Source organism: Lactuca sativa, chromosome 1 (assembly GCF_002870075.4).
Source record: "Lactuca sativa cultivar Salinas chromosome 1, Lsat_Salinas_v11, whole genome shotgun sequence".
Taxonomy (NCBI): Eukaryota; Viridiplantae; Streptophyta; class Magnoliopsida; order Asterales; family Asteraceae; genus Lactuca; species Lactuca sativa.
The window spans coordinates 41,501,281-41,521,873 of record NC_056623.2 but is presented as its reverse complement, the minus strand read 5'-3'; the positions used below and the strand labels follow the sequence as shown (position 1 = coordinate 41,521,873).

The following is a 20,593-nucleotide window of genomic DNA, read 5'->3' as shown; positions in this document are numbered from 1 at the left end:
TTATTTGAACTGTGTGCTCACCAGATGTACTCCATCCCCCACACGGTCACCTTAAGGACATTTATTGTTGAGGAATCCCCTTAGCAGTAGTGTCCATCCCGATGATAGTCCTTAGACTAGGTCCCTTGTGTTAGATGTTTTAGGGACGTAAAGTGAGGATAACGGGAACGGGTAATCGGGTTTGTTTGGTTTGATAAAGCTAATAAACTTATTTATTGTGGGTTGAAAACCCCATGTGCTCACCAGGCTCCCAAGCCTGACCCACTCAGTTTCTTGTATTATAGGTAGTGGCGCATGAGCATAGATGTGATGTCTTGGGATGAGAGATTAATGGATTTTAGGCCTGTAAATACGGAATAATGTAGTAAGGCCTATGTTGTATTGTTTATACTTATGTGTTGTATCGAACATGACATCCCGAGTCTTTTTAATGAAATACATTTATAAGGAAATTCTTTTGAAAAATCTTTATCATATTATTGTTTTGGGTCAAATTTCGCAACTATTTTATTAAAAGGTTACTCTGATTTTGAAATAAAGTATAAACAAAACCAGTCTTTCCTGATGGATGATTGGACCCATAGTAGTTATTGTATGTGTAAGAGTGTGGGCATTCCAACCCGATGGTTGTGGGCCGAGAGTATTCCACCCCGAGGATGATTGGACTTGTAGTATATTGGCATTCTAACCCGATGGTTGAGGGCCAGGGGTATTCCAACCCGATGGTTGACTGGACCCATAGTATGTTGTTCATTGCTGAATGTGTATGGTTGTATGTGTATGGGTATTTGGGGGTAACTCACTAAGCTTCCGGGTTTATAGTTTTCAGTTATTGTTTTAGGTACATCAGGAGATCGTGGCAAGGTAAAAGCGTGATCGTACCGCTCCTCATTTTTATGATGTTGTTTCTAAGATACTATGATAATATAATATTTGGGAACCTTTTTGTAATAACTAATGGAACATGGATTGTTTATGAAAAATTTAAATTGGTTGGAAATTTTTTTTAGGATGGTACAATTTTAAGTGAAATATTACAACCTTTAGCAAAATTTACATAAAAATATCTACATATATGTGATTGAAAAGTTAAAAAAATATGTTATATAGCTATTATGAAAAAAGTAGTATTAGACAAAAAAAATTGTTGGTTTAGTCTAAGTTGTCTATAATAATTCAGAAGTTTAGATTTTTTGAGTTTTTGGTGATTGAATGATGTTAAATGATCATTTTACCTTTTGTATTTTTTTATCCTTTTATTTTAAGAAAAAATTACTTAAAATGGAAACAAAGTATCATAAATATATAACAAATAACATTGAATATTTATTTATACATGTATTACCGGAAACTATAACATTTATGTACACATATGACAATTAAAATTTACCTTTTGTTCAAAAATACCGTTGGCGCTATGGGCATAATTGGTTACCAGACATGTGGCATGACTCGTGTCAACCCACGTGGCAGCTAACATAGAGTATAGACATATAGTTTAATAACATACGTACAGATGTGCACACAACCATTATAGTCATATAACCACACATAGATATGGTCAATAACCTCGATACAACTCAAATGAGAAAAAAAAAACTTATAACACAAAACATAAAAAAAAACTATCAACAATAAGAACTTAGAACCATTTCATCATACCAACAACAAAACATCATTGGCACGTAACGATACTGCAAAAAATAAATAAATAAATAAATAACTTTCGTTTATATAGATGATATTAACATAATAACATTTTTATTTATATTTTTTAGATTCTAACATTATAACAGATCTCATTTAACACACAAAACATATAAAAAACCAATAAACAACTCCAACTTTGATGTATATTTTTGTTGTTTCTTGCTTTTAATGACGAGGGTTCAAATCTTCCCCATCTTCAAACCTTCATTGTTGTACACAAAGTACAGAAAAAAAAATTAGCAAAAACGTATATTAATGAAACACATATGGGTAGAATCAGATCTCTACTACAAAAAAATTAGTGAGATATTGATTCATCGGTGTTGACAGTACGATTTGTGTTAGTGTCGACAACGATGCTTGTTAATGGTGGTGACGGTGCTAGTGGTATATGGTGGTGAAAAATGTGACAACGGTTGTATCTGAAAGTGTTGGTAACTTGTTGTGAAGATGGACTTGGTGGCCGAAGGTAGTGAGGCAGATATATGTAAGGTTGTGGAACATTTTAGGGTTTTATAAAGAGGATTATGGGAGATTGTTCTTTAGAATAGACGTGAATTTCAACTTAGTGTCAAAGTGTGTATTAATTTTGATTGGTTTAATTTTATTGACTTGGATCACCATTTATAATTAAATCTCTACTATTGAAAAAATTCTAAAGGTTCATATTTGATCTCCTTATTTTTAAAACTTTAGTCTTAAACCTTTTAAACTTCCTATTATATGTGTTTTATAAACTAATATATATATATATATATATATATATATATATATATATATATATATATATATATATATATATATATTATTTATTTTTGTTTTTATATACTATTTTTATATTCATATATTTTATACTTTTCGTATTTTTTTAGTTTTTTCATATTTATTTTCGAAATATTATTTACCTTTTTCATATTTTAAATTTTTTAATTTTTTTCGTTTTATTTTTCATGGAGTTTGATATTTTTTCATGACCTTTTTCAAAAAAATGTAAAATGTATCCACGTATTAGATTAAATTATAATTTTGGTGTTTTGGTTTTTATTGGCTTTCTATTTTTTAAAATTTTGGTAACTTATGGTTTTGTAATTTTTATTTTATTTTTATTCAATTAAATAAAAAAGTTATATTAATATTTATAATTTCGGTTCAACTTCTTTTATTTATATTTTTTTGTTCTTTAATGCTCTTATATCTATGTTATGAAAAAATAAAATAAAAATCAAATACTTGTTTATTGAGAATTAATGTTTCAGTGTGTGATACTTACTATTTATAATCAGTAAAATAGGAAAAAAGAAAAGCTAAAATTTTTATAATATCACTCACAAATACAATATATATATATATATATATATATATATATATATATATATATATATATATATATATATATCAAGAAAAAAAACGGAAACATCAAAATTATAATATACTCTAATATATTAATACATTTTATACCTTTTTAAAAAGATCAAGAAAAAATTATCAAATTCATGAAAAACAAAAACAAAAAAGGAACAAGCTTAAAATACCAAAAAATTAAAAAATAATAGGAAATAAAATACGAGAAAAAAACTAAAAAAAATACGAAATGTGTAAAATATATTAATATAAAAGAGTATAAACAAAACTATATATATATATATATATATATATATATATATATATATATATATATATATATAATACGAAATAAAACGAAATTTCATTATTATCTTTCTCTTATATCACGTCTTTGTGTCGAACGCCTACCAGGCTATAGATATTTTACTTGAAAATGAAAATTATGTAAGAGGAAGATAAATGTGTAATTTATAAAAATCATGGAAGTAAATACACTTAGAATTTAATTATATGAACATTGAACAATTAGAATTTATTATATGATATAAAACGACGTAGTATGGTGAGTTTGGGTACCTAAGCTTATATACCCTTAAGGGTATATTCATTTCTCTCTCTCTCTCTCTCTATATATATATATATATATATATATATATATATATATATGTATCATACTTAGGTCGTTTTTGGCACGGAGCTTTTGAAAGTATTTTGGGAATTTCTAGCTTTTAGGTTTTGACAAAAACGCTCTAGTTAAAAAAAAGTTTCGTTTGGCAGTACGAGCGTTTAGCTTTTAGGTTAAACAAAACGCTCAAAATGCATTTAACAAAACGCTACTGAGTTTTTGAAATCAATTTCCATAATTACCTTTAAAAATATATTTATATATATTTATTTATTTTTATTCAATTGTCCTTTTATGTAATTTTATATATATTAAAAGATTCCAGTTACTTTTATCAAACACTCATATAACAAATAAAAGCTACAGTTTTCTGCTATCAGCTATCAGCTACATGTTACCCGCTAACAACTACCCGCTAACCGCTTCCAGCTAACAGCTACTTTTGTCAAACACATCCTAGTCAATAGTATTTCAAACATAGCATAAGTCTTTTCAAACATACCGTCAACTTCATATCTCCAAAAATACACGATGGAAACTTCTACTAATTTGAGCACATGTTAAAAATAAGATAAAATGATAAAAATAGCCATTTACACTAATTGCATTACAAAAATAGCCAAAAAAAATCGAAATTACAAAAATAGCCTGCGATTTCGCAGATGAGAAGGTCTCATCTGCGAAATGACCTTCTCATCTGCGAAAGTACAAGCTCCTAAAGCACAGCTGTGCTTTAGGTGCTTGTACTTTCGCAGATGGTATTAATTTTTTTTTATAATTTTTTTGTTGTATAGATAGGGGTGAATTCGCAGATGGAATAGGTCCATCTGCGAATTACTCTCACTCTATCTGCAAAATCGTGGTATTTTTTGTATTTTTTTTATTTTTTATTTTTTTAAGTTTGACTATGAAATGAATTGGTTTGACTACGAAATCATGTTGCTATATAAAAAGTTTTGTAGAAAAAATATCATTTTGGTTGCTATATAAAAAGTTTTTCTACAAAACTTTTTATATAGCAACATGATTTCGTAGTCAAACCAATTCATTTCATAGTTAAACTTAAAAAAAAAATAAAAAAAATACAAAAAATACCACGATTTCGCAGATAGAGTGAGAGTAATTCGCAGATGGACCTATTCCATCTGCGAATTCACCCCTATTTATACAGCAAAAAAAATTAAAAAAAAAAAATTAAAACCATCTGCGAAAGTACAAGCACCTAAAGCACAACTGTGTTTTAGGAGCTTGTACTTTCGCAGATGAGAAGGTCATTTCACAGATGAGACCTTCTCATCTGCGAAATCGCAGACTATTTTTGTAATTTCGATTTTTTTGGCTATTTTTGTAATGCAATTAGTGTAAATGGCTATTTTTGTCATTTTCTCTAAAAATAATGCATTAGCATTGGAAAGCCTAGTAAGTAATTTTAAGGTTAGGCATTATAGGAATATTAGACGAATACCTACGCGTTGCACAGAAATAAAACTTTATTGATTAAAATTATAACAAATATATTACACATAATACAATAATATAATTAAATTATTGATATATATATATATATATATATATATATATATATATATATATATATATATATATATATATATATATATATATATATATATATATATATATGCACATTGAAACCATGTCAATTTAATAGTCACTACCTACCGTAAGTTACAGTTGAAAATAAAAATAAATATATTTTTTGATTTGGAGAAAATTTTAACTATTAATGGTTAATCAATTTAGATGGACATTTTGTGTAATTTCTCGCAACTTCAGGCTAGTCAATTAAAATATAACAATCGATAAAATCGACTTTTTGATATAAGATTATTTAGGATAAATAGTCTTAATCAAAGTTATATTATATGTGACAAGAATTTCGTACATATAAAGAACTCTGAAATGCGACTTCATATGAAGAAGTTGTGTTTTTTCGAATTTTTCAATTAAACCACTACGGCATTTAGTTTTGTAAATAGTAAATCGGAGATAGATTGCTTATTAGCTTAAGTAATTTAAATGAAATTCGTAGTAATCATAAAAGCGAACTCGTGCATATAGATAACATCCAAATCTGACTTTGTGAGAGAAAGTTATGATTTTTCAAAGTTTCAGTGCATCAGTGTGCAACATTGGTATCGACTTTTAGATCGGTTGATTGTCACCCGAAACAATCTAAACGAGAATTGAAGATCTTGTTAATAGGACCCCGGCGGTATAAAGACAGTCAAGAATGGATGTTGAATGTGAAAGAGATGAATTTTAGACAGAGATTAGCAGTCTAAGCCTTCTAAAACTAATAAATAAAAAAAAATAAAGTGAGAATTAGCTAACAGAGTCTAAATGAAAGTTCTAGATCTTGTCGATATCTATGTATGGATATAAAGAACGTTAAAAACGGAGTTCGTATGAAGATTTTATGAAATTTTGAAGTTTCTCGAGTGCACCTCATGCAAATAAGGCACGACGCGAACCTTCTAGAAACTGTCACGCATCACCAGCCCACGGACGACACGTTTTAGCAAGCTAATGGATTAGCGTGTTCAAAGAGCGCAGTGTGCACCTAAGATGCACGGCGTGCCTATGGCAAATTCACCCTATAAATACAGCAGCATGCTCTATTTCTTTCCCACACTTTTCCCAAACCTTCCACTACTAAAAAACAACCATTTAATGACACGTGAACAATAACACACACTGATTTATGATACGTATTTTTTGCATGTCCTAAAAATAATGTCATCTTTCCAAAATTTCAAGGATAGAGGACACGCATTTGTGCGTGCCCTAAAATTAGTGTCCAACAAAATAAATTACAGACACAAAGGGCACTTTTATTGAAGAACACTCATTCAACTCTCTTCTCTCCCTTCTCATCTCTTTATTTTGTTCTCTGATATCTCCCTTCCATTCATGCCTCCATCTGCGTCCCTTATCTACATCCACCACCTCTAACCCTCAACGCCACAGCCGACAAAGAAGACGAAGAAATGTATGTCCTAACTTCATGTAACATTCCGTTTATCAAATAAATAAATAGATAAAATTAATAAATGAATAGTAGCCCTAAATGCAGAAAAATTTAGCAATGCGTTGGTTTTGGGGGTTAAAAAGTCATAATTGAGAGTTTAGGGGTTAAAATGTAATTTCCGAATTAATTTGTAAATAATTTTGAAGGTTGAGAGCTGTTTAGTAAATTATGGGTTTAATTTGAAAGGATTTTTGAAGACAGAGGCTGCATGGTAATTATTAGGACTTAAATTGAAAGGACTTTGGAGTGATGGGGGCTAAATGGTAAATTTTGGATTTAAATTGAAAACAAATATTGTGAGGATGGAGCGGAACTTGTAAAATGCTCATATGTTTGAAAGAGAACACGGGTTAAACCGGTATCCTATCCCCTGCTTGTTCCTTGATGAAACCCTAAACCTAGATGAGATTCAGCCGCCGCCGCCACCATTCTTGGAGTACCTCAGCCGCCACTTGCATCACCGGGTCCGGCAGCCACCCTTTCCACCTGCTGCAGTGTCGTCTAACGCCGCCATCACCTCCCCCGCTGCCGCCAGTGACGTCGAGAACCATCAGAAGATCACCGATGACTGAAGGAGGGTTGTGTCGTCGCCGTGTGAGGGTCGTGAGTTGCGAGAATCGCACGGTAAGTCCACCGCAACCTACCTTTTTCTCTTTCTCGTTCTTTTCCATGAATGCGACGCCGGAATCGTCGTTACTGCCATCGGTGACCCTTGAGCCGCCATTTTCATCTTTTCCGGCGACATCTGCCGCTTAGGCGATGATTGTATGGGTGTGTATTTGAGCATGCTAGGTACTTTCGGTATTTGCGGTGTAGTATTCACAATTTTCTTGGTCGGAAACCCACCGCCACCACTTGTTGCCGCCTGCCACCGCGTGGGTGGCTGTATGTGTGTCATTTGGTGTGTGTGTGTATGTTTCTTTTATGATGGTTTGTTAATTGGGTGATTTGGTTGGAGAAAAGTCAAGGAAAACCACCACCACCACCGTGAGGTGATGGCTGTCGCCATGAGCCGCTGTCGACCACCACCGCCCGAGGTGGCAGTGGGTGGTGCTCGACATAGTGAAACCCGAATCAACCCAATAGCTTGATCTTGGACTTCATTGACTTGTGTTTGGGTTGGAAACCCTAATTTTGGAAATGATAGTTTGGGATTTGCCGCGACCTACGTTTGGATTGTTAGACTAGAATTTTGAATTATGTCTGACTACATTGTATGAATGGCCTAGTGGAGTGATGGACTTAATGGATTAAGTCCTTAATGGGTTAAGTAAGAACTCTTAACCCTAATCGTCATTTTATGTGAAAACCCTAATTATGATTCGGCTTCAAGTTCGGCCTTTCTTTTGGGCTTAGGTGTTTGGATTCATGTTGGGCCATCTGAGAGCAAGTATATGGACTATGATATTTGGATGGGCCTTAGGGTAAGGCCCATGTAAGGGGTTTGGGTCCAATTTGGAAAACTGGACCACCACTAGGCCTTGGTAGATTATGTGACTTTTGGACCTTCAGAGTATGAGTTGGGCCTTAGTCTTGGACCAAGTTATGTTAGGGGTAAAATGGTCATTTTACCCCCAAGAGTGGATTTATGGTTATGCATTGAAACACAAATGGTTAATTGGGTTTTGTTTTGATGATTGACAGTTCGGGGATCTGTCAGCCAGCAATCAGGGATTTATTCATTGGACTTCAGCAATGCAGGGTGAGTTTCCTCTTGGTTTGAACAGGTCGAAGGCACCAATGTTTGCCGGTGTAGTTTGTATGTTCTTGATAGGAACACGGAGTGTGTGCGGGGCCCGTATCTCATTATTACCTGAGTATAGAATATCATTCGGATTGTTGGATTGCTATACTTGTTGTCTGTGTGATACAAGTATGTGTTGTTAGGAATGTGAGTGTGGGCGAGGCATGTATCTCATAGCCAGTGGAGTGTGGGCGGGGCCCGCATCTCATAGCATTATTTGAGTATATGTATAGGACTATTTGATAGAGTTGGCTATACTTGTTGTCTGTGTGATACTTGTATGTATGTTTAGTAGTTGAGCATGGGCAGGGCCCGTATCTCATAGTTAGCTGAGTGTGGGTGGGCCCATATCTCGTAGTTACCCGAGTGTGGGTAGGGACCGTATCTCCTTGAATATGGGCGGGGCCCATATCTCCTAGTAGCATGATTATGTGTATGGTATGTGGTAGTTTGGGGAGACTCACTAAGCTTCGTGCTTATAGTTTTCAATTGTGGTTTCAGGTACTTTCGGTAGCAAGGGGAAGATCTCGAGATGATTGCAGTACACACACCATTTGTTTAGTCTGTGATGTTTATATTCTGATATATATGACAGATGTTTATGATATTTTTGAGATACACGACTTATGATTTTTATATGATGTTTCATAACTATGGTTTTCTTAATGATTTTAAAATGAAATTTTTGGACTGTATTTTTGGGATGTTTCGCTTCCAGTGGCGGACATAGCTTGGAGCTAGGTGTAGCCTCTGCTACCCCTCAAAACCGTCTTAGATATATAAAAATTTTGATGTTGCAGAGGTGTTACTGCAAGATTTTCGAGATGCTACTCCTCATATGTTGTGGAGTCAAAGGTAGATGGATAATCAGACGCCTACTAAGATGAATCAGTTGGTGGGCAGTGGATAGCGTGTTAACTATGGAAGTAGAAACCACACAAAATATCCTAAATTTGTGTGATTTTATTTTGATTCTAACCCTAATTTTTGTATATGCAAGAGCGAGGACCAATGAATCCACTTATTTGGCACGAAGTTGCTGCAATCTCGTGTAAGTTTGTCGATGTTCTTGACATCCAAGATTTTATTTCGATTCTAACCCTAGTCTGTTGTTGTAATCCAAGATTTTATTAAATCTTGGTTGAATTGGTGTATATTGAATACTCAATTTTGATTTTTTTTTTCTGAAAACAGGAATGATATGAACGTAATCATTTGTAATCTGTACTCAGTACCTTTTGGCCGGGTATGAATATCTCCAGGAAGAACAAACATTGTGCTTTTTGACCTCCCCAAACCTCCATACTTTTCTGTACTTGTGTTCTTGAAATTAATGGTAACGGGCATATACATATTGACCAAAATCATGACTATACAAGCCTGATTCTTTCACCATAAATAAGTCTTCTTCTAGCATATTTTCTTATGTTGGAGATTGATAGTTTTGTAATGTGGTTTGTGTTGGAATTCCAGTTTTCTAGAAGATACCAGTCAAGAACTCTAATATTAAAAGTCTATTCTTGGATATTATGTTTCTTTCATTTGTCGTTGCAGGTTTAGCCGATAAATTTCGGAGGGTCACTAATTGCTTTTTGGATTCAAAAGTTGTAGATTTCTTGATAGAAGATCAACTCTTGGAACAAGAAGAGGTACCATACTTTCTATCCTTTTACTTTATTTCTGATTAGAAGTAGATATTTCCTTCTGAGCATAAACATAGAGAAAACAATTTTGAATATGGCAATAACCTTTATCGATTTTGGATCAAGATCCTATAATAAGTCAATTTCAAAACATCTCGAGGGGTATTATTTAGTCTAAGTGACAACCTCTTGTAGAAGAAAATTGTGTGGGGTAATCATGAAGGAGCATTGGATAGAATAAAATTGTTTAAGGTAAGGTGAAACACATAACTATTGAATTACCTTTTCCTGGTAAGTTTGTAATTTCAACTTTATTAAATGTATACATATAAATCTTTCTCATGTATCTCTTCCATATCCTGAGCCTCTTATACACTTTGCACTGGTTTTTGGAAATCGATATGCCCCTGCTCTTCGATGCTATTCTCCCAAAAACATCGATGTGGAATTAGTGAAAGTTGTTCATGACTTCTTACATACCGGGGTGTTTGTACTTCATTTGGACTCCATGAACATATCGGTTACTAAAATACTCAAATGGTTAGTTATGAAGTCGGTATTTCTTTAGGCATTCGGTCTAATGTAGTTATTTGTTCCAGAACTTTAGATTCTAACCATATAATACTTTCCCCTCTAAAAAATAACTTGTCCTCAAGTCAAGTAACAATTACCATTTGAATGTTGTTTGGATAGACTCAATGAAGGTTGACCTTAACTCATATGAACAGTATTCAAGATTTAACACCAATGCTTGGTCCCCCGACCATGATGTGTAACTCAAGTAATAATACTCAAACTTATTAAATCCATTTTCCATCTAAAACTATTTTTGATAATGCAGCCTGATTTTACTTTCATTTCCCCCTCCCTATTATTACTTCTTAAAAAACCAACCCATTTATTGTAAATTGTAATTCAAAGTATAATACTTAATGTCTTAAATAATAGTAAGAAAAAAAAAGTTGACGATAATTGGGTTTGGGTATTGTTAGATGGGTGTCTAAGCTCATAACTATTTTGGTATGTTCCTGACCCGATTATGAGCATGGTCGTTTTGGGTTGCCTTCACTCATGCAACTTGATAGGATGACAAGAGGAGAGAGAGTAGAATTTATTATATGAATAATAAATTCGTACTCAAAGTGGTTTTATTAATATATTACAAGATTAATATATTATTTGGAAATCATATTATTTAATTAGTATTGATCAGAAATTATTTTGGAATTAATTTGGCGATCAAAATAGACTAATTAAATAAAAGGGACTAATATTGCAATTAACTGTTAGTTGCTAGTTGGGCTATGGATTCCTAATAGAAAGGGATTGGACGAAATCTATGGAGAGTCCAAGAAGATTTCATCCAAGAGCTTTTTAGATGGGATCCATGGATTGCTTAAGGCCTAAGCAAGGAAGTTATGGTTTCCACCTTAAAACCCTAATTGCCTCAACTATAAATAGACCTCTAAGCTAGGAGATTCGCCCCTATGAGTTTCTGGGAAACCCCTGCTGATTTCTTTCCCTCTCATAAGTCATCCTCTTGCATTGAATGTTTGTGACTTCATTAGAGGTGCAACACTTGGGGCACTAGGCTTTCAAAAGTCAAGATCAAGACGGATTAATCTTGTTATTACTACATAACAACAGAGGTAAGATCTAAACCCTAATCATGTGTGATTTTCGGATTTGGTATAATAGTTTTAGGGTTTATTGCTTTGGTATTCAATGTTGTATGTTCAATTTACAAAAACCTAGATCAAAGCAATTAGGGTTGCATGTACACAATAGGAATTATGTTATGCTCATAATCCATCAGGTATATCATTGCCTTGATTAGAAAAAGATTGAACATACAATGTTGTAATGGAAGTACATTTCATTGCATTTATCCCTTTTAGTTAATTGATTCCATAGATGATGCTACTAACTAACTAACCCTTTGGAAAACTTTCCTTTATTCTTCAGGATTATATTCCTTAAGTTTTTTGCTTCAATCCTGGGAGGCTACCATAACTTCATAGTAAGGAGGAATAATGTTATAATTCTTTCTAACCTCCTGCGTTGCATATTCTCTTATATGATCCTCTCATATTTCCTTTTCCAGGAAAATACTACAACCAAGTGTAATACTCAAGCTTTTCCGAATAAGCGTTCTTGGGAAACTCACCAACCAATAGATGAGATAGTAATGGCCAATGGCCAATGGGTTTAAGTTATGCTTATTAGAAAATCCTTACATTCTGATTCTACATGCTTACATGATGAATTATTTTTAATTAGCTTAAATGCATAAAATAGTTACATACTAAAACTGATTTGTTTGTTATGGTATCCTACTTTCATTTCTTACTTATTACTTTGAAGAATAGCTACAATAAATGAAAGTATGTTGAATTTTTCCCTTTATAATTTTGTCAATTAACTTGTTTTTCCTTTTTATATATCCCGTAATTGCAACTATGTTTAAGCCCCCACGGTCTTTTCTGCTATTTCTTTTTATCTTAATGGACTTAATCCATTAACCTCTACATATCAGTCATCGATGTTTATGTGTCCTTTTAATTTGATGGCATAAAAACCACTTAATAGAGAAAATAAGGGAAAAGGCTACACCTAAACTCAGGAGCCTTGCTCTTTGTCTTGTACAAGATTTTATTTTAGTGCATGCATTTTAGCAAGGGTAACCTCTTTATCCTAAAAAAGAATCCCAAATCCTAAAACCTAAACTTGTATTTTCTTTGAAAATCCTACGGAATTATGGCACTAAAAATTGCTTGTACCATGATGATATAGCTATCTATGATTAGGTGGCTTGTACTATGATGATATAGCTATCTATGATTAGGTGAATTTTCCAAAGCATAATATTTTGAATTAAATGGATTTATATCTTTAACAAACCCAAACCACCACTAAAGGAATTTTCTAAACCAAGTAACATTACATCATGATTGGGCTTGCATTATTTAAAAATAGTGTGATGTTTGATTGGATTGGTATATGATATGATCGTTTATGTGGTGAAGCATGTCTACCTTCCGTTGACTCTATTGATGCTCCTACACCATATATGATGGGGCTTCATTCATGTTTCGATACTACTGATCTCTCAATGGATGGTGTAAGTTATTATTTTTTTTTTGTCATTAAATCACTGTTACTGCTCACTGCTTGTGTTAGTTTCTTAGGGCAAATAAAAAACTCATTTCATTTCTGCCACGTCATCCTTTGCATTTATTTATGTACGCCTTCTAAAAGCCATACCAACAACTTAATAATATATCATATAATTTTTTTATAATTAATAACGTTAATACTTGTCCAAATAATAACATTAGTTATTTAGTTACAAACATTATATTACAAAATACATTGTATTTTAACTACTAATTAATAGTAATTATTGCATTTACATCAACCAAACGTTTATCTTCTTTTAGTATGCAAATATATTAACATCAACCAAACGTTTAACTTCTTTTAGTAATTATAATAAGTTAAGCTTATTTTAGTATGCAAATATATTTATAAAATAATAAATTAATTTAATCAATCGACATAGATAATGTTTGAACTTAGAATTTAATGTAAGAGCATCCGGTACGGGTCCAAACGAGATGCAACGCGGGTGAGGTGGCACCCCTCAACGGCATTACGACGAGAAGCACAACGCCCCCCAATCTCTTTGTTGCTCGTTGCGTGGATTCTCATGGCCATGGAAACGAATTGTAACGCGCAAAAAAGTAACCGTTGTTACTTTAGACCGTTTGAAAACAGTCAAATTCAAAAATAAAAATTATATATATATATATATATATATATATTCTCTCTATATCTTATACACATATTTTCTTAAAATTTCAAAAAATTGAGCAAAACTCAAACACCCCCCCCCCCCTCCATCATCAAACTCAAACACAACTTCGTCTCTCGGATTTGCGGGGTATAAAAATTATTTCAACTTTTTATCGTCTCAAGGTTCACCACAAATCTCATATCAAGGCGCCGCTTTCAATCCCGCTTCACCGCCACTACAATTTCCCAACTCACCTTACGTTCAACAAAATCAATTTGGTCAAAACCCAAATTTACAACAAAATATTTTCTCTACTTTTGGTTCGATGCAATAAACAACCAACCAACCATCGCCTACAACACAACCATCAGTTCAAGTGGAAGCAGGAAAAATTAAGAAAGGGAATGGGAACGAAAAATCGAAAGAGAAATCAATAGCGGTAGAAACAGAAAATGCAGACGTTCCACAATGGTGGACACCGGAGGAGGAATACACTTTGACGATGGCTTGGTGTGCTACTTCAAAAGACGAACTTCACGGAAATGGAATGAAAAAAGGAGCTTATTGGGGGGGGGGGGGGCGGTGCTCGACAAGTTTCACGCTATTTTAAAGAAAATTTTGTATCGCAACAATGACATGTTGAGCAGCAAATGGGGTATGATAACTAAGCGGTGCAGCAAATTCAACGGTATTTACAACCGGCTTGAAGCGCAACAACAAAGTGGAACCAACGAATTCGATTTGTTCAAATCTGCTAAGGAACAATATCAGATTGAAAATGGGTCATGGGAATTGTTGCGAGCGGATCCAAAGTGGAATAAAACGCCTACATCGTCGGAGGTTCAATCCAAAAGGTCTCGCAATTCTAGCTCGGTCGACGTGTCGGACGCACGGACTAACATCGACCTAAACGCCGCCGACGATGAGATCCCGAATGATATCCAAGAGATATCCCCAACACGACGACCACCCGGACGCGACAAAGCGAGGCGCGCTGCAAGACATGCAGAGGAGGTGGAGACGAGGGCAAAAGATGCGGCGGAAATAAGAGCGAAATTCGATGAGCACAATTTATTAATAAAAGAAAAAAATTAGTTGAAACGTCATCATTTAGAGTTCTTGGAAAGACGGACACGGGAGAAGCAGGAGCAAAAAGAGAGGGAACTAATGACACATCAGCTGTCAATTCTTCGGACGAGCGAGGAGGGTTTAGGCGTTTGGCGCCTGCTGATCTGACGGTGCTACAAGCGATGAAGGAACAAATTAGGAAGAAATATTTAGGTTAATTAGGATTGCTATGTGGTTTAGTAGTAATCTAAATGATATTTTAGTTATAATATTAGGTTTAAAATTATGTTTTTTTTAATTGTAATCGTAATTTTAGATTTTAAATATTATGTCTTTTTTTGTTTTTAAAATTTTATTTTTTATAAAAAATATATTCATGTTAGTGATTAAAAAAATGCAAAAAGAAAAAAAAACAAAAAAGTAAAAAAAAAAAAAACAATTTCGGAAAAAAAATAAAAAAAAAAATATATTTATTTTCAAAAAGTTGGTGTTGCATCTTGTTGCCCATTTCCACACACCACTTGCTTACATGACATGTAAGGTGGCATATCTTGTTGTTACACCTTATTGCCCACATCTAATCTAATTAGATGCTCTAATAATAATATTAAAAGAACAGGGTCCATACACATATCCATTGCGCCATTGTGGAGCTGGCATTGCTAAGAGACTTCCATCCGTTAAAAATGGGTTTGCATAGATGCCCTTATTGGTTTTTTTTTTTTTTTTTTTTATAATAAAATTGTATTCTCCTGCATTTTGGATAAGTGTACTTGTATTAAGGGTGGAACTATTCATTTCTTTAGCTGGTTAGGTCGATCATGCAGAAAATAACAACATACTAAAATTGATTTGTTTTTTATGATATCCTATTTTCATTTGTTATTGTACTTTGAAAAATATAAACAATATTACCCATCCAAATACAAACCAATTTTAACCGCCATACTTGGGTCATACTATAGTCATAGTGCTCTAATATGTTATGCAGGGCCGATCCAAATTTATATGGACCCGAGTTGAAAAGAAAAAAAAAATGCCCCTTAAAAACAAATATATTAAAGATTCAAAAAAATATCATTTATTTTTTAATATAAACGCATTCAATTAGCAATAACAAGCAATCCAAATTGTTTATCTTTTGAGCTAGTTTGAGTTTGAACCAACTTTAGACCCTAAAAATCATTTAGATAATAATATATATATATATATATATATATATATATATATATATATATATATATATATATATATATATACACACACACACAAACACACACTACACAACCCAAAAATTTTGAGCCCCTGAAACATGGGTCCTAGGCGTTCGCTATGATTGCCCACAGTCTGGACCGATCCTGATTGGTGGCGTGCAATCTACTCCAAATAGCTTTAGGATGAGCTTACTTAAAATAAATGTCTTAGGACAAACTAACATTAGTTAAAATAAATTATTACTACTTAAGATTATTTAACTCTTCTTAAAATCGAACTCAAATATAAAATAAATGCATAAGAGTAAAAGATTTGTATCTTTTTCACAAAAGTTTACTTTTAATTGTTGGTATATTAGCTTTTTAAATAACTTAAAAACACAATGAACTTATTATTTTATTATTCTAATTTAAGACACCATAATCACGTCTAAAGTTATGCATTATATATATATATATATATATATATATTTTGAACAGCATTATACATATTTCTCTAATTTTAATTATTTAATATCATATCCTCCTGTAAAATTTAAATACAGACTAATTATTTGAAGTTTTGAACTCACCAAATTCAATGGCATTTGGTCTTTGGCGTAATAATTATTCCTAATGTAATGGAGCCGTTACGCTTGCCAACGTGGCAACCCCATATTCAATTTGAAAAACCTAACGCCAAACACTGCTTCGTCATTACTACGTCGGTGGCCCCTCATTCGACCGTTGCATCCTCCTCAACAAAACACCCCCATTCCATTATCTCTCTGTATTTTTTTCAGAAAGCTCTACGAAGAAGGTGGAGGAATGGAAATGGCAGATGATTTGATGTTTAGTGCAGAAGAGCTGAGAGTCGATGATGGCCTAGGCTACCCGAAAGCTTATGCTAAGCTCTGTCGAGATCGAGGTTTTGGTCCCTACTCCCATGGACCTCCTTTTACTTTCACTCCATTTGCTCTCCAATCGCACCAGGTAAATCTCGCATGTGTACTCATAACTAATAAAATTACCCTAATCAGGATTTTCTAATTCATGATCTCAAACCCCTTAATCCTTGATTTGAAAATTCAGGTTTAACGTTTGGTTTCCTGTTCAATTTTTTAAAAACTTTAGGTTAACCTGATTTATTGTTAGATTCTTATCGTTTGCTCAGTTAACAATACCAATTGATATAAACTAGATTGCTCTTAAACATATCGTTTTCAAAATTAATCATCTATGCATTTTAGTTACTAACCATGAAAAAAATGAAGAAGCTAAAAGTTAGATGCTTTTTGTTCAATTGTTCTTGTCAACCCCATCATTTACTTGTGTCCAAATTTATCCCACAACAACCCCAATCTTCAAAATTGTAACATGTGAATTCCTAGAATCAGTTTTCTTGATTGAGAAAGTGTAAAGAAGTCTGTTGCATCACTTTACTTGTCATTATAATTGATACGAAAATCTTATGCATCCTATTTTTATAGGCTTTGAGAGCCAAGGAGCTAGATGAGTTGTTTCCAATTATAGATCTGAAAGCAAAACCTTCTGCAAAACCAAAGATTTTTGTGAACCTACTATGGAAGCAACTCAACCATCTTGGGTAATGAATGCCTCTTTGCTCTATTTACCTTTTTCTATTTCAATAACTTATTCCTTATCAAATACAAAAGGGTTTTGCTTTAACAATGTCTTAACATTTCAGGAATGCTGGTTTTGATCCCGAGTCTTTCAGAGTGGACTCCTATGGCAATGTTCTTTATTTCCATGCTGATTCTGCTTCTCCTCTTGCTTGGGATATTGATCATTGGTTCCCTTGCTCAAGTAATCATCTCTATATGATGTATATATACAAATCAAATGAACTTCCATGTACATTTTCTGATCTCTTGGTTGATTACAGGAGGAGGATTGACTGTTTCAAGTAATCTAAGGTTATTACAATGGCAAGTATGCAAGAAGAAGCATCACAAGCTCGAGTTTTTAGTTCCATGGTGGGATCTTCAAGTGGGTATATCAGTCAACCAGTTCCTGTCAATATTTGCTTCTTCAAACTCAGATTTTAGGTAAGTCATTTATAAACCTTAGTTACTTTCTCTTATAGATGTGCATTTATGGGGATTATGTTTAATTCTTTCCTTCAAATTGACAGGCAGAGGGGGTTTTATCTACTGTTTAGTAATGGCGAAAGTGAAGAACTTAATTCTACACAAACAGTTGATTCACATTGTTTTCCACAACCTTTTAACGAATCACAGAAGAAATTGGGTCTTGCTCCAGCTGCCATTGTTGTATCCAGAAAGGAATCCAACATTATGACAGCTGCAAGAAAATCAAGATCGAATATGTCAAAAGAAAATGAAAATCCAGAAATGGTGATGAACCCTTATCAAGCTATTGTCATTGCTAGAGATTCACTGAGACAGAATGAAGAAACAGTCAAGAAGCAGAAAGAAATTGAGAAACTAGATGAAGAAGTAATGGAATTGAAACAAAAGAATGAAGAAGAAAGAACTTCAATCCAAGATCTTGAATTGGTGTTAATCAAGAAAAGAAGGCGTGCAGAAAAATGTCGGCGTTTAGCAGAAGCACAAGCTTCATATAAATCAATGCTAGAAAAGATGATAAGAGACGCTATGCATCAGTAAGAAAATAACCTCAATGACATTATAAATTCATGTTTGAAACAAGATAATTAATTGCTAAAGAACACTTTTTTTTTTTGTTTCAGGAGTGTTGTTTATAAAGAACAAGTGAGGTTGAATCAAGCAGCAAGTAATTCACTCATGGCTAGGCTTGAAGCTCAGAAAGCCATTTGTGACTCATCAGAAAGAGAGCTTCACAAGAAATTTAAGCATAGAGATGAATTAGAGAAACAAATCAGACCCGAATTGGAACAAACAAGGAAAAGATCAAGAATGGATGATGGAAAGATGATAAAATGGTGTTATATCAACAGCCCGAAAGCAAAGAAAGCCAAGAACCACTTCAAGATTTAGCTTTACTTCAAGAAAAAGATGACAACACTGTTTTATACTTGCCAGGATCTAACTCTGAACACAAGCAATTAAGGGTGTTTTTGGAAGAGGAGCATAAAGAGTCTGAAGCAGAGATAGAAAGAAATGAAGAACCTATAGATGACATCGACATTGATAATGGCAAAAAGATGGAAAGATTGAGACTAGACGAGAATGGAGTCTCGTATGACATTAGGTTTCCAGTTGATGATGATGATGAAGAAGAGTTAGTAAAGAAGAGGAAGATGAAGATGAAGAGAAAAGAAAGCAACGTGGAAAGGGTAACGTTGAAAAATGGCTTCAAATACTATTGGAAGAAGAGGGTGGTACTAGTACTCATGACAACATTCACATTAACACTTCAAATGCTTCAAATGGTAACAAGACAGATGAAATCATAAGAAAGATGAATTTAAAGTATCCCCAAAAAGAAACCTTGAAAAATGAGGCAACTGAAAGTGTTGAAGAAGATACAAAAAGAACAGCCTTGATTAAGAATCCTCCTTACGTAAGGAAAAGTAGTGTTGAAGAAGAAGATACAAAAACAGCCTTGAGGAATCCTCCTTACATAAGGAAAAGTAGTGTTGGTGAAATGGAATGTGAGAAATCGGTTAGTAGAAGGAAGAGTTTTGAAGTGAAGGAAAGAAGTGAAAAAATTGGGAAATTTAAGGATATTGCAAGGAGTGAGAGTGCTAGGGTTTGAGAAGGATTCCATCTTCACCATCGATAATTTTGGGCATGAAAAAAGGTGTGGATTGCATTAGAAGGAAGCCGGCTGTGATGGGTGATGATGAGGATGTGGAAAACCGTGGGGTAAATGGTAATTTTATCAAGTCTTCTTATAAGGTGATCAAGAAAGTAGTAAAGATGTAGTTTTGCAACTTTTAGTTGCAAGTATAGTGTGTTGGTATTTTTTTTTACGGTGAATAAGTGAGTGAACTATTATGTGTGTGTGATTCGTTGTCTTGTCATGCTTGGTTTGTGTGTGTGCATATTCTAAATCGAAGAGGATGCAGAAAATTTTATTCTGTAAAAGGGGTTAATTCTTTCAATATCATTACTATTTTGGATTTCAATTATACAATGTTAGAAATAAGTTGTCATTTTGGATTTCAATTATACACGGTTAGAATAAGTTGTATGATCAATATCTTACTACTATAGCTATTTTGTGGGATTGAAAAATCTTACTACTATGAGCTATTTTGTTCCGTGTGAACAATGATTTATTTATATCAAATGAAAGTTATAAATACATTTATATAAATATTTCAACTTAAACATCTAGTTTCAAACGATCCTAGATCCAAGTTCCTAACATAGGATATAAATATGTAACATAGTAAAAAGTAAAAACCATATGACCAACTACATTTATTCGCCTCACATTCATAGAAAATT

The 20,593-nt window shown here is 33.3% G+C and overlaps 1 protein-coding gene across 1 annotated transcript; it reads left to right on the top strand.

Moving 5' to 3' along the window:
* Positions 1–16,904: 16,904 nt before the first annotated feature.
* On the top strand, positions 16,905–20,268 carry LOC111909449 (uncharacterized). Its single transcript, XM_052769889.1, is given in 9 exon segments — positions 16,905–17,165; positions 17,663–17,778; positions 17,881–17,999; positions 18,079–18,241; positions 18,328–18,819; positions 18,907–19,100; positions 19,103–19,395; positions 19,434–19,887; positions 19,890–20,268. Coding segments are annotated over 9 exon segments (2,172 nt in total). The 5' UTR covers positions 16,905–17,000; the 3' UTR covers positions 20,066–20,268.
* Positions 20,269–20,593: the final 325 nt, after the last annotated feature.